At 41.3% G+C, this 17,200-nt stretch overlaps 1 protein-coding gene across 1 annotated transcript in view; it reads left to right on the forward strand.

The window, feature by feature from the left end:
* The window catches only part of URI1 (URI1 prefoldin like chaperone), a 54,927-nt gene extending 40,602 nt beyond the window's left edge, over positions 1 to 14,325 (forward strand). Inside the window, exons 7-11 of the mRNA XM_014595584.3 lie at positions 1,359 to 1,539; positions 3,459 to 3,723; positions 6,183 to 6,325; positions 10,113 to 10,371; positions 13,421 to 14,325. Of these exons, the coding sequence (XP_014451070.1) occupies positions 1,359 to 1,539; positions 3,459 to 3,723; positions 6,183 to 6,325; positions 10,113 to 10,371; positions 13,421 to 13,609 (1,037 nt within the window). The 3' untranslated portion in view covers positions 13,610 to 14,325. The remainder of the gene's footprint in view (positions 1 to 1,358; positions 1,540 to 3,458; positions 3,724 to 6,182; positions 6,326 to 10,112; positions 10,372 to 13,420) is intronic.
* Positions 14,326 to 17,200: the final 2,875 nt, after the last annotated feature.

Raw genomic sequence — 17,200 nt, forward strand, 5'->3', positions numbered from 1 at the left:
ACTTTCCAAATTTTATTTACAGTAAAGAACACTAAATTAAGCTGTAACTTTGTCTTATAGCAAATGAAATCGGTGGGAGAGGCTGTTTTCTTGATGGCTTACTTCAATTTATATTTAAGTCTCAAAACATAAATTTCAAGGGCAGCCATAAAATGCTGCCCCTTTAGGAAAGGTGTAGATCTATAGGATCTACAAATTCCAACTTGCTACTTGAAGGCTTTGTGTGAATTGAATATCTATAGTTGCTTTTGAAATGTTTATGTCTAATGATGAAAATATAAGCAGACATATGAGCAATGATATCTTTCATTAGAAAGTCCTTAAACTTTAGAAGTTGCTTCAAATAACTGACATATAAAAAGACTGGACTTACAGGCAATTCTACTTGGTTGCTGTTAAACCCTGTAAGTTAGGTTATTTCATGAAAAAATGTAAAAATAAAACAATTAAAATTCCCACTGATTTGCATTTGTTTTTCAGTACATTTAAGAGACCCTATTGTGTCATGGTGTATGTGGACACCAATTAGGTGATGCTCCCTGCCCCACAAGTTTATAATCACAAGGGAAAAGACGAGACAAGGGTAAAAGAAATGAAGTAGTGATATCCTAATATTACAGATAGGGGGCTGATTCATTAATGCCTTTTTAGTATTACTTGTTTGATGATATTGCCCACAATGTGCCAGGCACTATCAAAAGGAATAGTAGAGGTAGTCTCTACTCTAGAAAGTTTAGAATGTGGGTAAGGACATGAATGGGTGTGCTTTTCTAATAAATAGTAGACTTTAAATGACCATAAACTCGTCTGTCACTAGCAGATGAATCACTGAGGAGCAATTTTCTCTAGCTACTTCTGAAACTTTTGAGTTTCATTTATATTGTTTCAGAAATTCAATCCAAAGTTTAAAAATGCTAAACTTTTCTGTTTTTCTGCAGACCATCTGGAATTTTCATGTAGCAGTACTATACTTTGTAAAACAAAATAAAATAAAACCATCTACTTGTCTAGATAACTTGGAGCTAAACTAGAAAGTTGTTAATGGTATGGCAAGGTACTGTTACAATAGTGTGCCACAATATTGGATGAAATCCAAGTCAACTGTTTGGCACAATAGACATAAAATCAGAGGACTAGAAGTGCCACAAGATCAGTGCCTCTGCTTTGTAAATGAATATTTCTGCTTTGCTTGGGCATTGATCTTGTGTCAGGAGATTATTATCCTGTGTAAGAGCTCTGGTTCATTGACATTATCACCTAAACAATCCAGAAGTAAGTTGAGATGGAATATATTTTGTCCAAATACTTCATTTGTTATAATTGTCTTGGTGATTTATCTTGTAATTTTTGTTGCATAGGCAAACGCAGAACTGCTCACAAACCTCATTCAAAGCCCAAAGTGTCAGATGTTTTTGAAGTAAATTTTCAAGAAAATGGAACTGATGCAAAATCCAGAGGCTGTTTTGAATCTGAGGAAGACCTGTGGGCTCGACTGGAAGAGCTTGAGAGACAAGAAGAAATGCTGGGTGAACTAGATAGGTATATTAGTGTTGCAACTGTGGAGAATTTTCCCCTTTGAATTTGAAGGACCTGTTTAAAATCCTTACAAGTATGAATAAATAGGTGCTTCTAACAGGTGTCTTGCTTAAATGAGCAAGTATTCCAAAATAAGTAAAAAGTTTAAAAGTTCATGGTAGTTAATTTGTTTGGGGTTTTTCCTGTTTGTTTTTATAATGGAAATGAAGCTATAAACTCTAATTCAAAGCTCCAGATACTTTTCAGTATCTTAAATCTTACAGTAATAAAATAAAAATAAGCTGCTTGTAAAAAAGGAAGGTCTGGATTCAAAGTCTGCCACAGACTTTCTATCTAATTGTGGCAAGTCACTTAATTTCAAAATGCCTCTGCTCTCATCTATAAAATGAGGTTAATACCATTTTCCAACCCCAGAGGTGGGTTGTAAGTATAAATATAATTAATGTTTATGAATTGCTTGAATATTACAGTGATTGAGCTGTGTTAATACTTAGATATGTAGAGCTAAAAGAATTAGCATTGATTATGGGGGTAGGTTGAAAGTAGAACGTAAGGGATCACATACTATATTTAATATGTAGCCAACTTGTAACATAAATGAGCTGAGATCTGGCTGTCAGTGGCCTGCAAGGAATCACCTGGTATAAGGAAATTACTCATTGATAGAGGCAGCACCTGCTTCAGCCCCTTCTTGCCTACAAGGGTACATCCTGAGGCTTATAGTGGGTTGGTCAAGTATTGTAGTAAAATAAGTCTATAAGTAACCTTCATTGGCAGGACAAGTCATTTAAAATCCTCGGCTAGGGATAAAGTCTGCATACAAACATTCATATAATTTGGGAGAATTCTCCCAGGTTTGTTCTCATGGTAGAAAACCTTCCTAACGTGATGTGTACAGGCATTCAAATACTGATGTCATGAAGAGTGGAGAGCTTGCAGTGCTGACACTGCAGCTGGGAGGGTGCCCTGTCACACACCTCTGCAGGCTCCCTTAGTTTGCCTGGCAACAGATGACAGCAGTGCATTGGGCAGCCCTGATTGGCTAACCCAAACAGCCTTGATCATCCTGTGTTGTCAGCATGCACAGACATTTGCTGCTGCAGGAGAAACTCTCCTGGAAGTGGTTTAAGCATGGTTGTGCCCATGTTTCCTTCTGGAGTGCCAATTTTTTACTCTTGGGAAAAAAAGCCTGAACTTCTGTACTCGTGATTTCTCCTGGGAGAGCAATGACTTCCCCAGGAGAAACTGAATGTCTGTACAAGGTCTAAGTCAAAGCAGTCCTATAGTTGCTTTAACTGGACCCAGGGTTGATAAGGGATCAGAGAGACATAACCAGCTCCATGACACCTTCCTGTCTCTCTTTTGCTGATCAGGGGTTGGATGCAAGGAGGCACTAGCCCAAGGTGCACAATGGGGCAGGGCAGCATAATGGCTAGAATATTTTGCATTTCTGACCTTTTGTGATTTTTATCAGTGCAAACTTCCACCAGTGCTGTATTTTGCCATTAGATGACAGATGCTGAGAAAGTAAAATCCTTTTCCCTTGAACCAGAAAATTTACACCCTTAATTTGCAATATAGCAGTGAATGTTCATCCTTGGAACTATTTTGTCCTAAAGTTTAAGTTACAGTATAAGCCAAAATGTGGCACACTTTGACACACTGACAAGCATTTCTGCATTTCTTTTTGAAGTTGGGCTCATTTGATACTGGAATTACAAGACTAAGTATTTATCAGTTATGAGCAAACTCTCCCTAGTCTGCCCATAGAAATTGTCATGTCACATATGACACTGTTCTTCTCCTTCCCCCTGCCAAAATATTCACAGCCCCTAAATATAGGAAATAGTACATATTTTCCTGCTTAGATTATGAACTGTATTGCTTTTTCTTTTCTTTCTTATATATTTCTAATTTTTTAGAACACCTGATGCAGTAGATGCAAATGGAGAAGATTCAGCTTCCTCTGAAGAGGAGAAGGAAGATAAGACAGATCTGAACGTGGTACATAGAGTTGAAGACTCTGTTACTCAGGGCAACTTCCAGAAAGAAGTAACAAATTCAGAATTGTTCAGTTGCCAAGTTAATGGCTCAAGTCATTATCACAGTGATGATGAAGATGATTTAGGAGTTGGAGATAACAGTGTACCTACCATATTTTTCTCTCATACTGTTGAACTTAAAAGGGTTTGTACTGTTACTTATCTATCTATCTATCTATCTATCTATCTATCTATCTATCTATCTATCTATCTATCTATCTATCTATCTATCTATCTATCTATCTATCTATCTATCTATCTATGTGTACTTTATTGAAAATAGTTAACCTCATGGCCACAGACAATAAAGTCTACTGTTCCTTTAGTTAATTAATTGGATAAAATAATTAGGTCATGGAGGAGTTAGATGGTCACAGTTTCGAGCAGAACCCAGTTTTTTGATTCCTGGGTCTAGAGGGACTTGGGACCACAGTAAAAACTGAATCCTTGTTCTTTGGGAAGAGATGTTTTGTTATTTAGAGCAGGTAAAGCAGCAGTAGTGAACTCTTCAGGGAGGCATCCAGCCTGCCTCAAGTTTAATTCTGTGTGTGTAAGTGAGAGCTTATGGAGAAACAAATCAGAAATGTCTGAACAGTTTTGTAAGCAAAATGGTGGAAGAGATTGGCAAGTAGTGGTCAAAATTAGGGATGCACCGATAAAGATTTTTGCAGCCAATACTGATAGCTAATTCTTAATGAGCCATGTCAGCCGATACCGATTTGATTTCCAATACCTAGCCCGGCAGCGTTGAGACCTACCTCCAGCTGGTAAGTCTGTGGTGGAAGGAGTGGGGAAGAGGAGAGGGTGCAGATCAAGACCTCTGCGGTGAGGGAGTCGTGGGGAGGGGCTGGGGCAAGCGCTGTCCACCTGGGGCGGGGTGGGCACAGGACGGTGCTGCAATTTGTCCAGGGAGTGCGGGGGTGGGCAGCTTCCGCTGCTGTGCACTGCTTGTGTGGGAGCCACTGGTTTAGCAGCTCATACGGCACTCACCTGCTCATCTGGTGGCTTCCACTGCTTGTCTGGGAGGGCTTGTGCGGGAGGGGCCTGTGTGCCCCTGGATCTGCACGGGGCAGTGCGGGCTGGGGCCAGGGCTGTGCCAAGCTCTTCCCAACAGGGCGGGGCTGCTCTGGGAAAGGGCTACGGTGAATTTTTGACTGCAGCCGCCCCTGTAGTCTCCTTCCCAGCACAGTTCTGCGCCACTGGGAAGAGCATGGTGCAGCCCCGGCCCCAGTCTGCCCTGCACAGATCTGGGGGCACACGACCCTCCCCCCCCATTCCCTCCCAGACAGTTGGGGGGAGCTGCCAGACTAGCAGGGAGTGCCAGATGAGCCACTGGATCAGTGGCTCCTGCATGAGAAGTGCGCAGCAGTGGGAGCTGCCCCTGCACCTCCCAGACGAACCGTAGCGCAGTCCTGCGCCTGCCCCACCCCAAATGGGCAGTGTTTGCCCTAGTCCCACACCTCCCTCGCTGCAGGGACCTTGATGTGCCCCCCCACGCCCGTTCTCTTCCCCCTCCTTTCTCCCTTCCACCACACCAGACTTACCAGCTGGAAGCAGCTCTTCACGCTGCCTGGCTGTGCTCCTTGCCGCCTGTCCTGTGCTGCAGCTGCGAGCATGCATGGGCCATTTATTGGCCAAATTATCGGCTCGACATGGCCGATTTTCAGTATAGTAAATTTTCTTTATATTGGTGCTGGTCCCATATCGGACGGATGTATCGGTGCACCTCTGATCAAAACGCTAGCAAATATACAGCATTGCCTGAGTGGTAGGACTAGCTGGCCTGCTAGATCGTTCATTACTGCTGGGTTTCCTCAGTTGAAGGATAATTAGTAGTAGTTGCATGTTTAGCTGTCTTTAGAATCTTACAAAGATTGTACTCCTAATAGGACACCTAAAACTTACCTTCAAAGAAATCTAATAACTATTTATGCTACTTACACTTTCAGGATAAATCAGTTTCCTTCTGGAATGCACTTTTAATTCTAGTCATAACATAGATTACTGTTGAATTTAAGGGTACCAGTCAGACATTTATCTGTAAGACCTTTCCGTTTAAAGTAAATACCATGGCATATCTTGTAGGTAGGGTATTTAACTATAACGTTTATTTTGGCTTTTCATTTTCAAGTTTATTTTGGCTTCCACCTGTTCAGCCTTACTGATTTCAGTTCATACACATAAATATGATACAGAAAAAGGTAACCTTAAAATTTTCATACATCCTTTTAGAGATATTTGAAACAGTTTTGGTAGCATCCCTTGTCTAGAAGTCTAGAAGTCCTAAAAATGTATCATAGATTTGCAAGGAAGCTAAGCTGTAAGTAAAGTTAGTAATTTAAGGTATACTCTGCATATGCAAGTTGTTTATCCTTTCCTCTTGCACGATGAAGGAGGATTTTTTCGTACTTTTTGTGGAAAGTTGATGAGTGTTAATATATCAAGACAATCAGCATGCTATTACTACGTATTACTGTTTTATATCTAGCAGTCTCTACTTCTGTAGTGCCTTCTTGCTCAGATGGAGAGGATTTATGAATTGACTTGAATCGACCCTGAGGAATTCTGGTTTTATAGTCTGGATAATTTGTCTTCAATTTTTAGGTAAGAATAAACACAGGAAAAAATACTACTTTGAAATTCAGTGAAAAGAAAGAGGAGGCAAAACGTAAAAGAAAGAATAGCAATGGCAATGGACATTCAGCTCCAGAACTACCTAACATCAAAACACCTGCAGACATTTACCGGTATGTAGTTAAAGCAATGGCTAACATGCTTTTCCCATTGCAAACTTGTAAAAGAAAGTCTTCTTTGAGTCATGCACCTCCTGCATGAACAGTGAAATCCACCCTAAAAGCCAAAACATTTGGTGCTGGACCTACATTTTAGAAATGAAAGTGTCTCCTGCCTGGTGGTCATACTGTTGATTTGTCATGCTGCTTAACTGTGTTGCCCACTGCTTTGAGAATTATATTTTTTTAAACCAGTAATTGAACATAATCAGTGCTTTTAAAATTTACTCCACACCCACGAAACTCTGCATTGTAAAGGAACAAAGCAGAGCTTTGCATATTGCATTTAGTTTAAGATGTTTTTGGTCACTTTTCTATTTTACTTTTTAAAATAGAACTGAACCCTATCTGTCACTTCCATTATACATTCCCTCTAGCTTCACTCTAGCCTTTTTGTTCTCCCTGGTGTAAATTACTCTGGATTGCTATTGCCTCTTTCCTCTTTTCTTCCTCTCTCCCCCTAGCACTTTTCAGCACAAGGTCTTTCTTTCTTGCCCTGATCCACTATATGCTTGCTTTCCCTTCATTCCATCCTAGATATATTCAGCTTCTAGCCACTCTTCATCCATGGAACTAGAAAAAAAGATCATAGGGAGAAATAATTAGAAGATGATACAGAAGTCTTAACTAAAATTAAGGGAGACAGATTTTTAACAGTATTTGGGATCTATTCCTATCCATCTCAAGATGCAGATAGATATTTTATTAAGTTTCAAATCCATGAGAGTTGAGTGGCCAGGTGCTTTTAGAAATCACTCTGCATCTAGCCTGAAAATTTGAAAATCTGGCCTGAATTTATCCAGAGGCCAGGTGAAAAATGAAAGCTCTTAGGGCATAAGAATTCTTCTTGAACCCTGTGAAGAAGCTCTATTTTTTCTAGTCTTGCATAACAAGCATGAAGTAGTTGCAGACAAAATCCAGCACCCAAAAAGACATCACACATGAACAAAAGCAATCAGTAAAAAAAAAAAAAGCCCATCACCCAGTTGTTGAATAGTGACAGTGCACGCTTTCACTTTGAGCCTGCATTTGCTGTCATTGAAAACTTCCATGAACTTCAGTGCTAGTGTCATAACCCATAGAGCCCTACTTTTTCCCAGATTCATCAGGACTGATGGGGCAGTATTGTTATAGGGTTTCTATTCACTTAGTCCATACTCTTTCTTATTGAATACTCCAAAATAGCCCCAGCAGAGCTGACAGCTTAACCAGATACTTATTATTTTTCACAGCTTACCTACAGAGCTTCTGTAGGCAGCAGTGGATATTAACAGACTGGTCAATTAATGGCAGATTCATAGATTCATAGATGTTAGGGTCGGAAGGGACCTCAATAGATCATCGAGTCCGACCCCCTGCATAAGCAGGAAAGAGTGCTGGGTCTAGATGACCCCAGCTAGATGCTCATCTAACCTCCTCTTGAAGACCCCCAGGGTAGGGGAGAGCACCACCTCCCTTGGGAGCCCGTTCCAGACCCTGGCCACTTGAACTGTGAAGAAGTTCTTCCTAATGTCCAATCTAAATCTGCTCTCTGCTAGCTTGTGGCCATTATTTCTTGTGACCCCCGGGGGCACCTTGGTGAATAAATACTCACCAATTCCCTTCTGTGCCCCCCGTGATGAACTTATAGGCAGCCACAAGGTCGCCTCTCAACCTTCTCTTGCGGAGGCTGAAAAGATCCAGTTTCTCTAGTCTCTCCTCGTACGGCTTGGTCTGCAGGCCCTTAACCATACGAGTGGCCCTTCTCTGGACCCTCTCCAGGTTATCCGCATCCCTCTTGAATTGCGGCGCCCAGAATTGCACGCAGTACTCCAACTGTGGTCTGACCAGCGCCCGATAGAGAGGAAGTATCACCTCCTTGGACCTATTCGTCATGCATCTACTGATGCACGATAAAGTGCCATTGGCTTTTTTGATGGCTTCGTCACACTGCCGTCTCACGTTCATCTTGGAGTCCACTAGGACTCCAAGATCCCTTTTCACTTCCGTGCTACTCAGCAGGTCATTCCCTAGGCTGTAGGTGTGCTGGACATTCTTCCTCCCTAGGTGCAGCACTTTGCATTTCTCCTTGTTGAACTGCATTCTGTTGTTTCTGTCCACTTGTCCAACCTGTCCAGATCTGCTTGCAGCTGTTCCCTGCCCTCCGGCGTGTCCACCTCTCCCCATAGCTTTGTGTCATCTGCAAACTTGGACAGAGTACATTTCACTCCCTTGTCCAAGTCACTGATGAAGACATTAAAGAGTATCGGTCCAAGGACCGAGCCCTGCGGGACCCCACTGCCCACACCCTTCCAGGTCAAAACCGACCCATCCACCACGACTCTCTGGGTGCGACCCTCCAGCCAATTCGCCACATTGGGAAAGCCATGACAAGCAATTAGAGGCATAGGCACTATGGGTGTTTGAAGCGGGCCATATTCGATTCGGATTCAGATTCGGCCTGATTTGAGGGGCAGCGATTCAATTTGCTGATTCGGATCATTGTCCCAATTTGATTCAGCTGAATCTGAAGATTCGATTCTGATTTGGAGAATCTGCGATCTGACTGTAGACACAGCTTTAAATGTTTTTTCTATATACCTTGAGGTACCAGGCATGGCTCGTGAACGCTGAGATGGTCCACTTTTGGGTCTGCCACCGAGTGCGTGGGGGATCCGCCTGCCCTCCTATGGGACGCTCCACCTGCCCCACCATCTCAGCGTTCACGATACCTGGTACCTTGAGGTATGTAGAAAAAAAATTTAAAGCTGCGTCTATGGCTGAATCATTGAATCAGGCTTCCAATTTGATTCAGAGAGATTAATGGGTCTCCTGATTTGATTCAAATTCGGAGATTCAGCTGCTGAATTGGGCCAAATCTCCAAATCGAATCAGCAACCAAAGCTTCACACAGTCCTAATAGGCACTATCTGTAAAATTTGGTAGAGGCCATCACTGTTTTGGTTGATGCTCTGTTCATGTTAGAAAAGTTTCTTCATGGTCATATAAACTAAAAGCTTTTTTTTTTTTTTTTTATTGAAAGCTTAGATTCTACAAAAGATGATGGCCCTTGCTTGAGAAAACATTCACTTGCACGTATATATTTTTATATTTAATATTTTAAAAGAACTGCACTCTAGGAAACCTTCCATTTTACAACTCTTCTGTAATTTTAGAAAAACAAACTGAAAATAATCTTATGACTTGTTTACAATTTTTTACATTTTGAAGATGAAGCTGCTGCTGTTCATGAAGTTCTGCAAAAGGCTATGCAATTTCTGCTAAAAAAAAAAAAAAAGCGTACTAGGTTGGGGTGGGTAACATGTGGACTGAGTGTCACAATTGGCATAGGCAGCCTCTGTGAGTGGTGCACAATAGATTGGGGAGAGAGGACAAGTAGCACAGTGGCAAATAGGGTAGGGAGCAGAGCAGCCGATTGGGTGTGGAAAGGGGATTAGGGTGGCGCTCCAGGAGGGTATAGGGCTAACTTGTGGCAAAATTTCTGCCAAAAAAGTTTGGCCCTAATGTATTAACTTAATGCTTTAATGAAGGAAAAGGCAGTATTTGGGTGGCAGAATTACTCGTTGTTCGTTGGTAAATAAAATGCTCTATTGTATCTTCTGAAGGTAGTGTCTTGTAATTCTGCAGTTGAGAAGTTGGAAAAGCAAATCATAATTAATTTGTACAAAGACAAAGAGAGATCACTGTAAATTTGTCATCTGATCCTGAAATAGTTTATTAAAGCTAACATTTTCTTTTGCAGAGTCTTTGTTGATGTTGTGAATGGAGAGTATGTCCCTCGTAAATCAATTTTGAAGTCTCGAAGCAGAGAGAATAGTGTTTGTAGCGATACCAGTGAGAGCAGTGCTGCTGAGTTTGATGACAGACGAGGAGTTCTGAGGAGTATTAGCTATGATGAAGCTACTCACAGTGACAACAGTGAAGGGATATTGGAGGAGGAAGAGGAGGAGGGACAGGAGCATCTTCCAAAAAAACTTCCACCTTCATCAGGGACATTTGAGGTACAGTTTTTGATTAATTATTGATTGTTGGCATGGATAAAAAGGAAAAAGCTGATTTATGTCTACTGTTATTTTCTTTTTAAATACATTTCCAGTTCTCTCTATCTGTTTCCCCTTCGTAGAAGGATTGCCAGGTAGCCTTTCTTCTCCCTATGTCTCCCTATTTCCTCTCTCTTTAGGGTAACCAGGAAGCTCCCTCTACAATCATTGTAGCCTAGAGTTCTTCCACAGAGGGCACGTGAGCTGGCTGTTTGCCAGTTTGTACAGTAGTGGGGAGAATCCCCTCTGCTGAGCTTGTTGACTGGGATTTCCCTATAGCTCTAAGTTGTACAGCAGAGTAATCACGTGCTGGATTGTGCAAGATGCGCATTCTGCTCACCTCCCTTGCTATGTGTGTAAGGGAGGAAAGGGAGAATATTGTTTGTACTGCAGCCTCTTAGTGTTCTGGTGCATGGTTTATGGCGATTCTTCGTGGTTTACTTTACATATTAATATTAGCCAGTGTGGTCAGTGGACTCAGTAGAGACAACTGTGTCTAAAAGAATATGCTCTTGCAGGCTAGAAACCTCTGGTGATGCTAACTAAACATTTCCAAGTCTTGGAGTTGTTGTGTGCTCTTATAATAAGTAAAGAAATGGTACATCGCAAGGGAAAACTCATGTGTCCTTAGCTGAAAGTATGAGTGGGAACTGGATGTAGCTGCTGTCCTGGCATCCTGGAATTCAACATTTGGCATCCATTTTTTAAATGGAAAATTATGATAAAATTTTAGAAGTTATATTAAATTGAATTTTCAGACATTTCCAACCTGGTGTCTTGAAAGGAGATGCTTTGAAGTAAATTCAGTAGCAGACAGAGTGGTTTATTCTGCAACCACCTGGTTCTGTTCTTGTAACCCTGTTTGTCTTCTAACCTTCACACTCCCTTTATTTTTCTTGTCATGTTCTGTGTTTGATGAGACCTAATCCACTGGCTCACAACATTTTTAGACTCCAGGCACCCCTCCATAATTTTCTGTGAATTGAGTAACACCTTATTAAAAAAAACTAACTTATTACACTGCTTACCCCCTTGTAGTGAGAACAGCCAGGCAGGGACTGAGCTTGAACCTGCATTTCTGAGCTTATCTCCTCAGACCTCAGGGTAACCTTCCAAATAACTTGTGGGACCCTGGGTGCACTGACCGGCACCCTGTTTGAGGATCACTGCCCTCACCTTACCTACTTGGAGTCACACTGACTTCACACTGATTTAGTGGGGACATACAGAACTGTCGGTTTGGATTCTATTGCAGTATTAGCATTCAAGATTATAACATTTTGGGGGCAGTGACTGTATCTTTTATCTTTGCCTTTAAAGCACCTAGTACTCTTGGCCATTATAAAACAAAACAATAGCAGGTTGTTTCCCTGGTGGGCCTCTTTCCTCAACATGTCATGACTTGTCTCTATAGCAAAGAAGACCAGTCTTTTGGCAGGTGTGTGACAAATTACAGCCCTGCAACCTCCCCAAATCCCCTTTCCCTCCCCAAGCTGCTTTTTCTGTTCCCAGCCCTGTGCTCCCTGCTGCTCTGCTTCTTTCCCTGTGCTGCTTTGCTTTCTGCTTCCTGCCCTATCAGCCCTGTGTCACCTGTTCCCTCCCTGATCTGCTGCTTGCCACATACAGAGGCTGCTGGTGCCACTTGTGGCACCCGAGCTTCAGACTGATCCCCCCTGCTCTATAGCAGATTTCCTAAGCAACTACAGCACAATGAACAAAACACTTCTGTCAGCATCAAAGGGGGCATTTGCCTTTTCTTAATACTGCAGTTGTTTTCATGGATATTTGAAATATGTATTTGTATCCTTTAGCATTTGCCATGCACTGATTTTATTTTTTTTTATTTGTTTCTAATTGTAGTAAAAACCTCAGAGACTCTGTTTCATTTACCTCTTTATAAAAATGCACTAGCATTGTTTGAACAAGGCAACAGGAATAGGCACAGCTTTGGGCATATTTTAGTTGGAGTATAGAACAAAAAACATAGCTTTTTTGCTGGTCCTGCAAGAAAAAAGCGGCTATTTTATTTTTCTTGGCAACTGAGTTACTCCTTTAAAAAAAACTAAGCAGACTTAATAAATCCGGTATATGTTCCCTTGTGCCCAATATGATGATTAAATCTTGGATGTAAACTACTGCACCTTGTTCCTTAAATGCCCTGAACATTTTCTCTTTTCAACACATGTAATATGGTGATTTTTTTTAAATGTAGCTTTTTACATTGCATAGGCACAATATTACGCATACTGTAAAACCATGGCAAATACTAAAAGCATTTATGAAGAGTTGCTTCTCAGTAGCTGTTTTTCAAATGGTAAATATCTTGGCTGTTTCTTTTTCTTATGAGAGAAGAAAGGTTTAATTCATATAATGGAATGGCTGCTTGTAAATTATAATTTTAAAATATTAACTATGTTTTAGTTAGAACTTGCACAGGAAGAAAAGAATTGGAAACGTTTTGCTATTCTTTTCAGTATAAAATGCCTTGACCAATTTTTGATCATTTTTGGTAAGGAAAAAAAAAGAACAAACAAAATATGTAGCTTGCCAATTTGTATGCCAGGTGTCAGATTGATGCAATTAGAAAAGGCCAAGATATTAAGCCATGAAAATGTGACGTATGATGGAAATGCTGATAGGCTCAAAATCTGCACATTTCCTCCCTTTGTTATACAAGATGAAATTGCCTATTGCATCATCTGTTTTATTTTCTTGATCATATGTCAGTAAGGAAGCTAATTTTTGGACCATTTGTGCAGTTAGGAATGAGATTAAGTATTGCTTTTAAGACACTGTCTTTCTTTTAGACTTTTTTGAACAAGCTGTATTTTGAGGTTAATTACAATTTGGTTACTTATGCAAGGAACCATCATTGATTTAAAGAGATTTCTTTACTTTTGATTAAAAGAAATAACAGCTCTAATCAGACTAATACAGGGTAATGACCTCATGGGCATATCTTCACATTTGCATTTTATTAGCTGATTTTGAGTTTTCCTTTTTCTTATAGGCTTTTTCTGGAACTGTTATAGAAAAAGACCCTTTGTCTCCCTCCTTAATACCACACCCAAGCATTGCTCACCCTGGCCTGCCTACCATTCCAGAGCGAAAATCAGAGGAAGTTCTGTCTGAAGCATCAGAAGGAACTACAAAGAGGATTTCAAAATTCAAAGCTGCCAGAATGCAACAGACTAACTAGGTCCTGCCTACACAATGGAAGTTTGAATATTAACACCTAGTTTCACATTTGTTGAGATTATGTAAAACTATGTGCATTACACCTAGGTAGTATAAAAGGCATCCTATGTTAATTTGGCATCATTTTATCAATTTAGATCGCTATTGTTGATGGGGTTTTTTTTCTTTTAAAGAAAAGTTAAGTGTTTGAACACTTCAATATTCAGTTTATTTTGTCAATTTCCCTGTATGCTGTCAGCACCTTTGTATATGTTTGCCTTATGATAGCAGCACTTGGAATTATTTTCAAAGAATACTTCTCACACGCATTGTTTTTGTGTTTAAACCTAAATACAGGCAGTTTTGTACCAGCTGTGATGTTCTACATACCATATGGACCATTTTAAGGAAACTTTTCAAATTTAAAATGAATCCAACAATTATATTTCATTACTTGCTTTAGCATTTTAAGACATACTTGTATTCACATTGTTGTAGATTTTGCAACTAGGTGTCTGCTAAAAGTTGATTTTTTTTTCCTTCTGTTAATTCTAATATCTTACTGTACAGATCTATAAATCAGAATGCTGTGTTCATTGCAGGGAAGTTTCTTTGATTGAAAAGGGTATTTTGTAAAATTAAACTTTTCAAGTAAAAAAAAGCTGTGAAATTTTTTCTTCTCTTGTGTTAATATGTTAATACTTGAAATAAAACATGCAAAGAGGTTTTTATTTTGAACTCAGATATTAACTTGAAGTGCTTACTATTGCAAAGACATGAGTTAGTCTGTTCTCTTCCCCTTGTATCTATACAGCTCCAATTAATGCCTGTGGCAAGTACATGCTCATTGGAAGAAGAATATAGACCCAAACTATAGTGGCAAAATCCCCAGTTCAATATATGTACAAAAAATATTTGAATTGTCAGGGGATGCCCAGAAGGAGCCAGTGCTTAAGATAAGTGTATTAATAACTACAACTTTATCTCAAAATACAATGGCAATAAGGTACTTGGAATTGAAGGGGGAAGAGAAACATTTTGCTGCAGCTGGTAGATACGATTGCTCTCCTCACCATGTTTCCTCCCCCCTCGCAGCTCCTAAACCTACTAGAATGGTGTCTTGTGGGTTTGGGCCATCCAACTTGAACAGCAAGTCATTTAAGTACTACTGGAAAAAAGGATCCTGGGCTAGAACCCAACCAGCACTTTCAGTTTCTGTTCTCAAGGTTGTCACTGCTCCAATGGTATAAAATATCAGCTCACCCAACAACCAGGTACCATCTCCTCATATTTTAAAGATGAGTGATATTGTTTGTAATGAAAAACCTCCTTAGTTACATTGGTTTTAAAATATGGGCACTCTTGCTACAACTACCAAGAATCAGCACAGTGGCTCACCTAAATTCTAAGGCCATATCTATGTCACAAGTTTTTGTGGATGTAGCTGTTGGGTGCGAGTGGCTTAAAAAAAAAAAAGAAACGCACACTTTCTGAATACAGCTGTCCTTGGTTTAGGGAAGGTTGTTTGACTGGGTTGGCAGAAAAACTCTTTTTGGCATATGCTGCCTCTCCACTAGAGGGCTCTGCTGACACAGCTATGCTGCTTTGCTAAAGAGGCAGAGGCTCATCTGCTAAATCAAAGATGTATGACTATGTTGATAGAGCAACTCTTTGTACAAGTACAAGCAGTGCATGACCTATTTCCTTCGCAAAATACTTCTGTGCTAAGGGTGAATACTGGCTCTGTCCCATTTTTGTGTCTAAGTATATGGGCAGGACTAACAAAAAAGGTGGAGTGGGAACAGTAAGAGGACCCTGTCCTTGCTGGAGCCTCACTAACTGAGTAATCAGTTAGAGCCTGCTGGGTAAGTGATTGAGGAGATTGTACCAACACAGGCTGGTGATACCTCTGAAAACAATCTTGATAAATCCCCTTGACCCAGTGGGGGGCTTGGAAGTCTATTTTTTGATAGAAAATTATTGAACTATTTAACTGAAGGCCCTTGCTATTGAGCATGCATCCTTCCCACCTATGCTTCACAGAAAGGGAGTCACATTCCCTTTCTCTGCCCCTTGGTACCACATCCCCATTTCCTAAGGGGCTGTATGGGATCTAGGAGGAGCCTCCTATATAGAGAAGGCTGAGGACTTTGGCGGCATGCGTTGTTCTACCTGTGCTGGGAATTAGCTCTTCTGTCTGTGGGTTCAGGGTTTTTAAAAGTGCAGCCTGGGAGCAGTGACCAGCTTTGCATGGGTGGCTGCAACCCTGCTCCTAGAACCTCTGCCCACCCTCCCTTTCCCCAGCGGGGCAGGCAGACCACACCATAGAAGAATCAGGTAAGAATCCTGCTATCCCTACTTTTGGCTCTTCCTCCCTTCCTCATGCTCAATGGCACCTCTCCTCCTCCCTGCCCTCCTCCTTGATTGCCTCCAGATGTAGGGAGGCCTGCCTGCCACCACCGATGTCCTGGCAGCTCCTGAACTCCAGCTGGGGCTGTAGGGAGCTTTGGGTGGGCTCCCCTTCCCTGCCATATTCCCAGGCTGGTGGGGAACACCCAGGGGGACCTGATCCTACTGCTCCTGCCCTTGGCTGAGCCCAGCCACAATGCAACCTGGCTGGAGCAGGGCAGGGCACAAATGGCTCAGCTGGGGACAGTGGCAGTGGCAAGTGTGAGGAGGGGGTAGGGAAGGAGAGGGAACGTGCCCCTGAGCATGGAGGGGAAGAGAGAAGGTGGCAAGAAGAATGGGATTCTTACCTGCTGTGGTGACTTAAAAGTCCTTGGTTGCTACTTCTGCAGTCTGGTCCAGAAAGGGGTTGCACCCCCTCTACATCCACCCCAGCTGCTTCCATAGATGGATGAATAGCTTCTGCTCCTACGAAAAAACACAGGCAGCTGTGGTCACTTGTCCTAGCTCCATTGAAGGAAATGGATCTGTAACAACTGACACTAGCCTCTGCTAGGGGCCTAGCCTGACCGTTAAGCTATTCTGACCAGGGGAGGGGGGGCTGCAAGGTAGCTCAGACCTTTGCTAGATGACCACCTGACTGGACCGATCCCTCCAAAATCCAAAGGGCTTGAGGGCATAACAGTCTTCCCCTAGGAAAGAGGAGGAGGAAAAATTGGGGTGTTTTTCTGCATGCCTGGCTCTTCTTGCTGGTTTCCTCCCAGAAGGGGACAATCTGAGTATTACAACAGTCCTTTTAAGCAGTTACTGAGAATCATATTGAAAGTGTTAATGATTAACTTGATTCATGCTAAAATGTAGGCTTTTTTTTTTAAAGCATATTGCATTAGTACTAAAATAAGCCATCAATGCCAGTCCACCCTCTATTCACGGCTAAATATTTAAAGGAGGTTATTTATAGCTTCTTTAATGAATTCTTGGCTAAACAAAATGAAATTATGTCCTAGAAAAGTAGAAGCTATTTTGTAACCAGAACAGTGCAACTGTAAAATATAGTTCCATGAATATGTATTTTAAATAACAAGGGGTTGAGATCCAAGACTATCAGACATGGGTAATTAGAAAGAGACAGAGAGAGCCCCCCTTTAAAAGATTTATTTAGATATCTCTTAAAATACTTCCCACTCCTAGTTACATTGAATAAATT

This window comes from Alligator mississippiensis, chromosome 10 (assembly GCF_030867095.1).
Source record: "Alligator mississippiensis isolate rAllMis1 chromosome 10, rAllMis1, whole genome shotgun sequence".
Lineage (NCBI taxonomy): Eukaryota > Metazoa > Chordata > Crocodylia > Alligatoridae > Alligator > Alligator mississippiensis.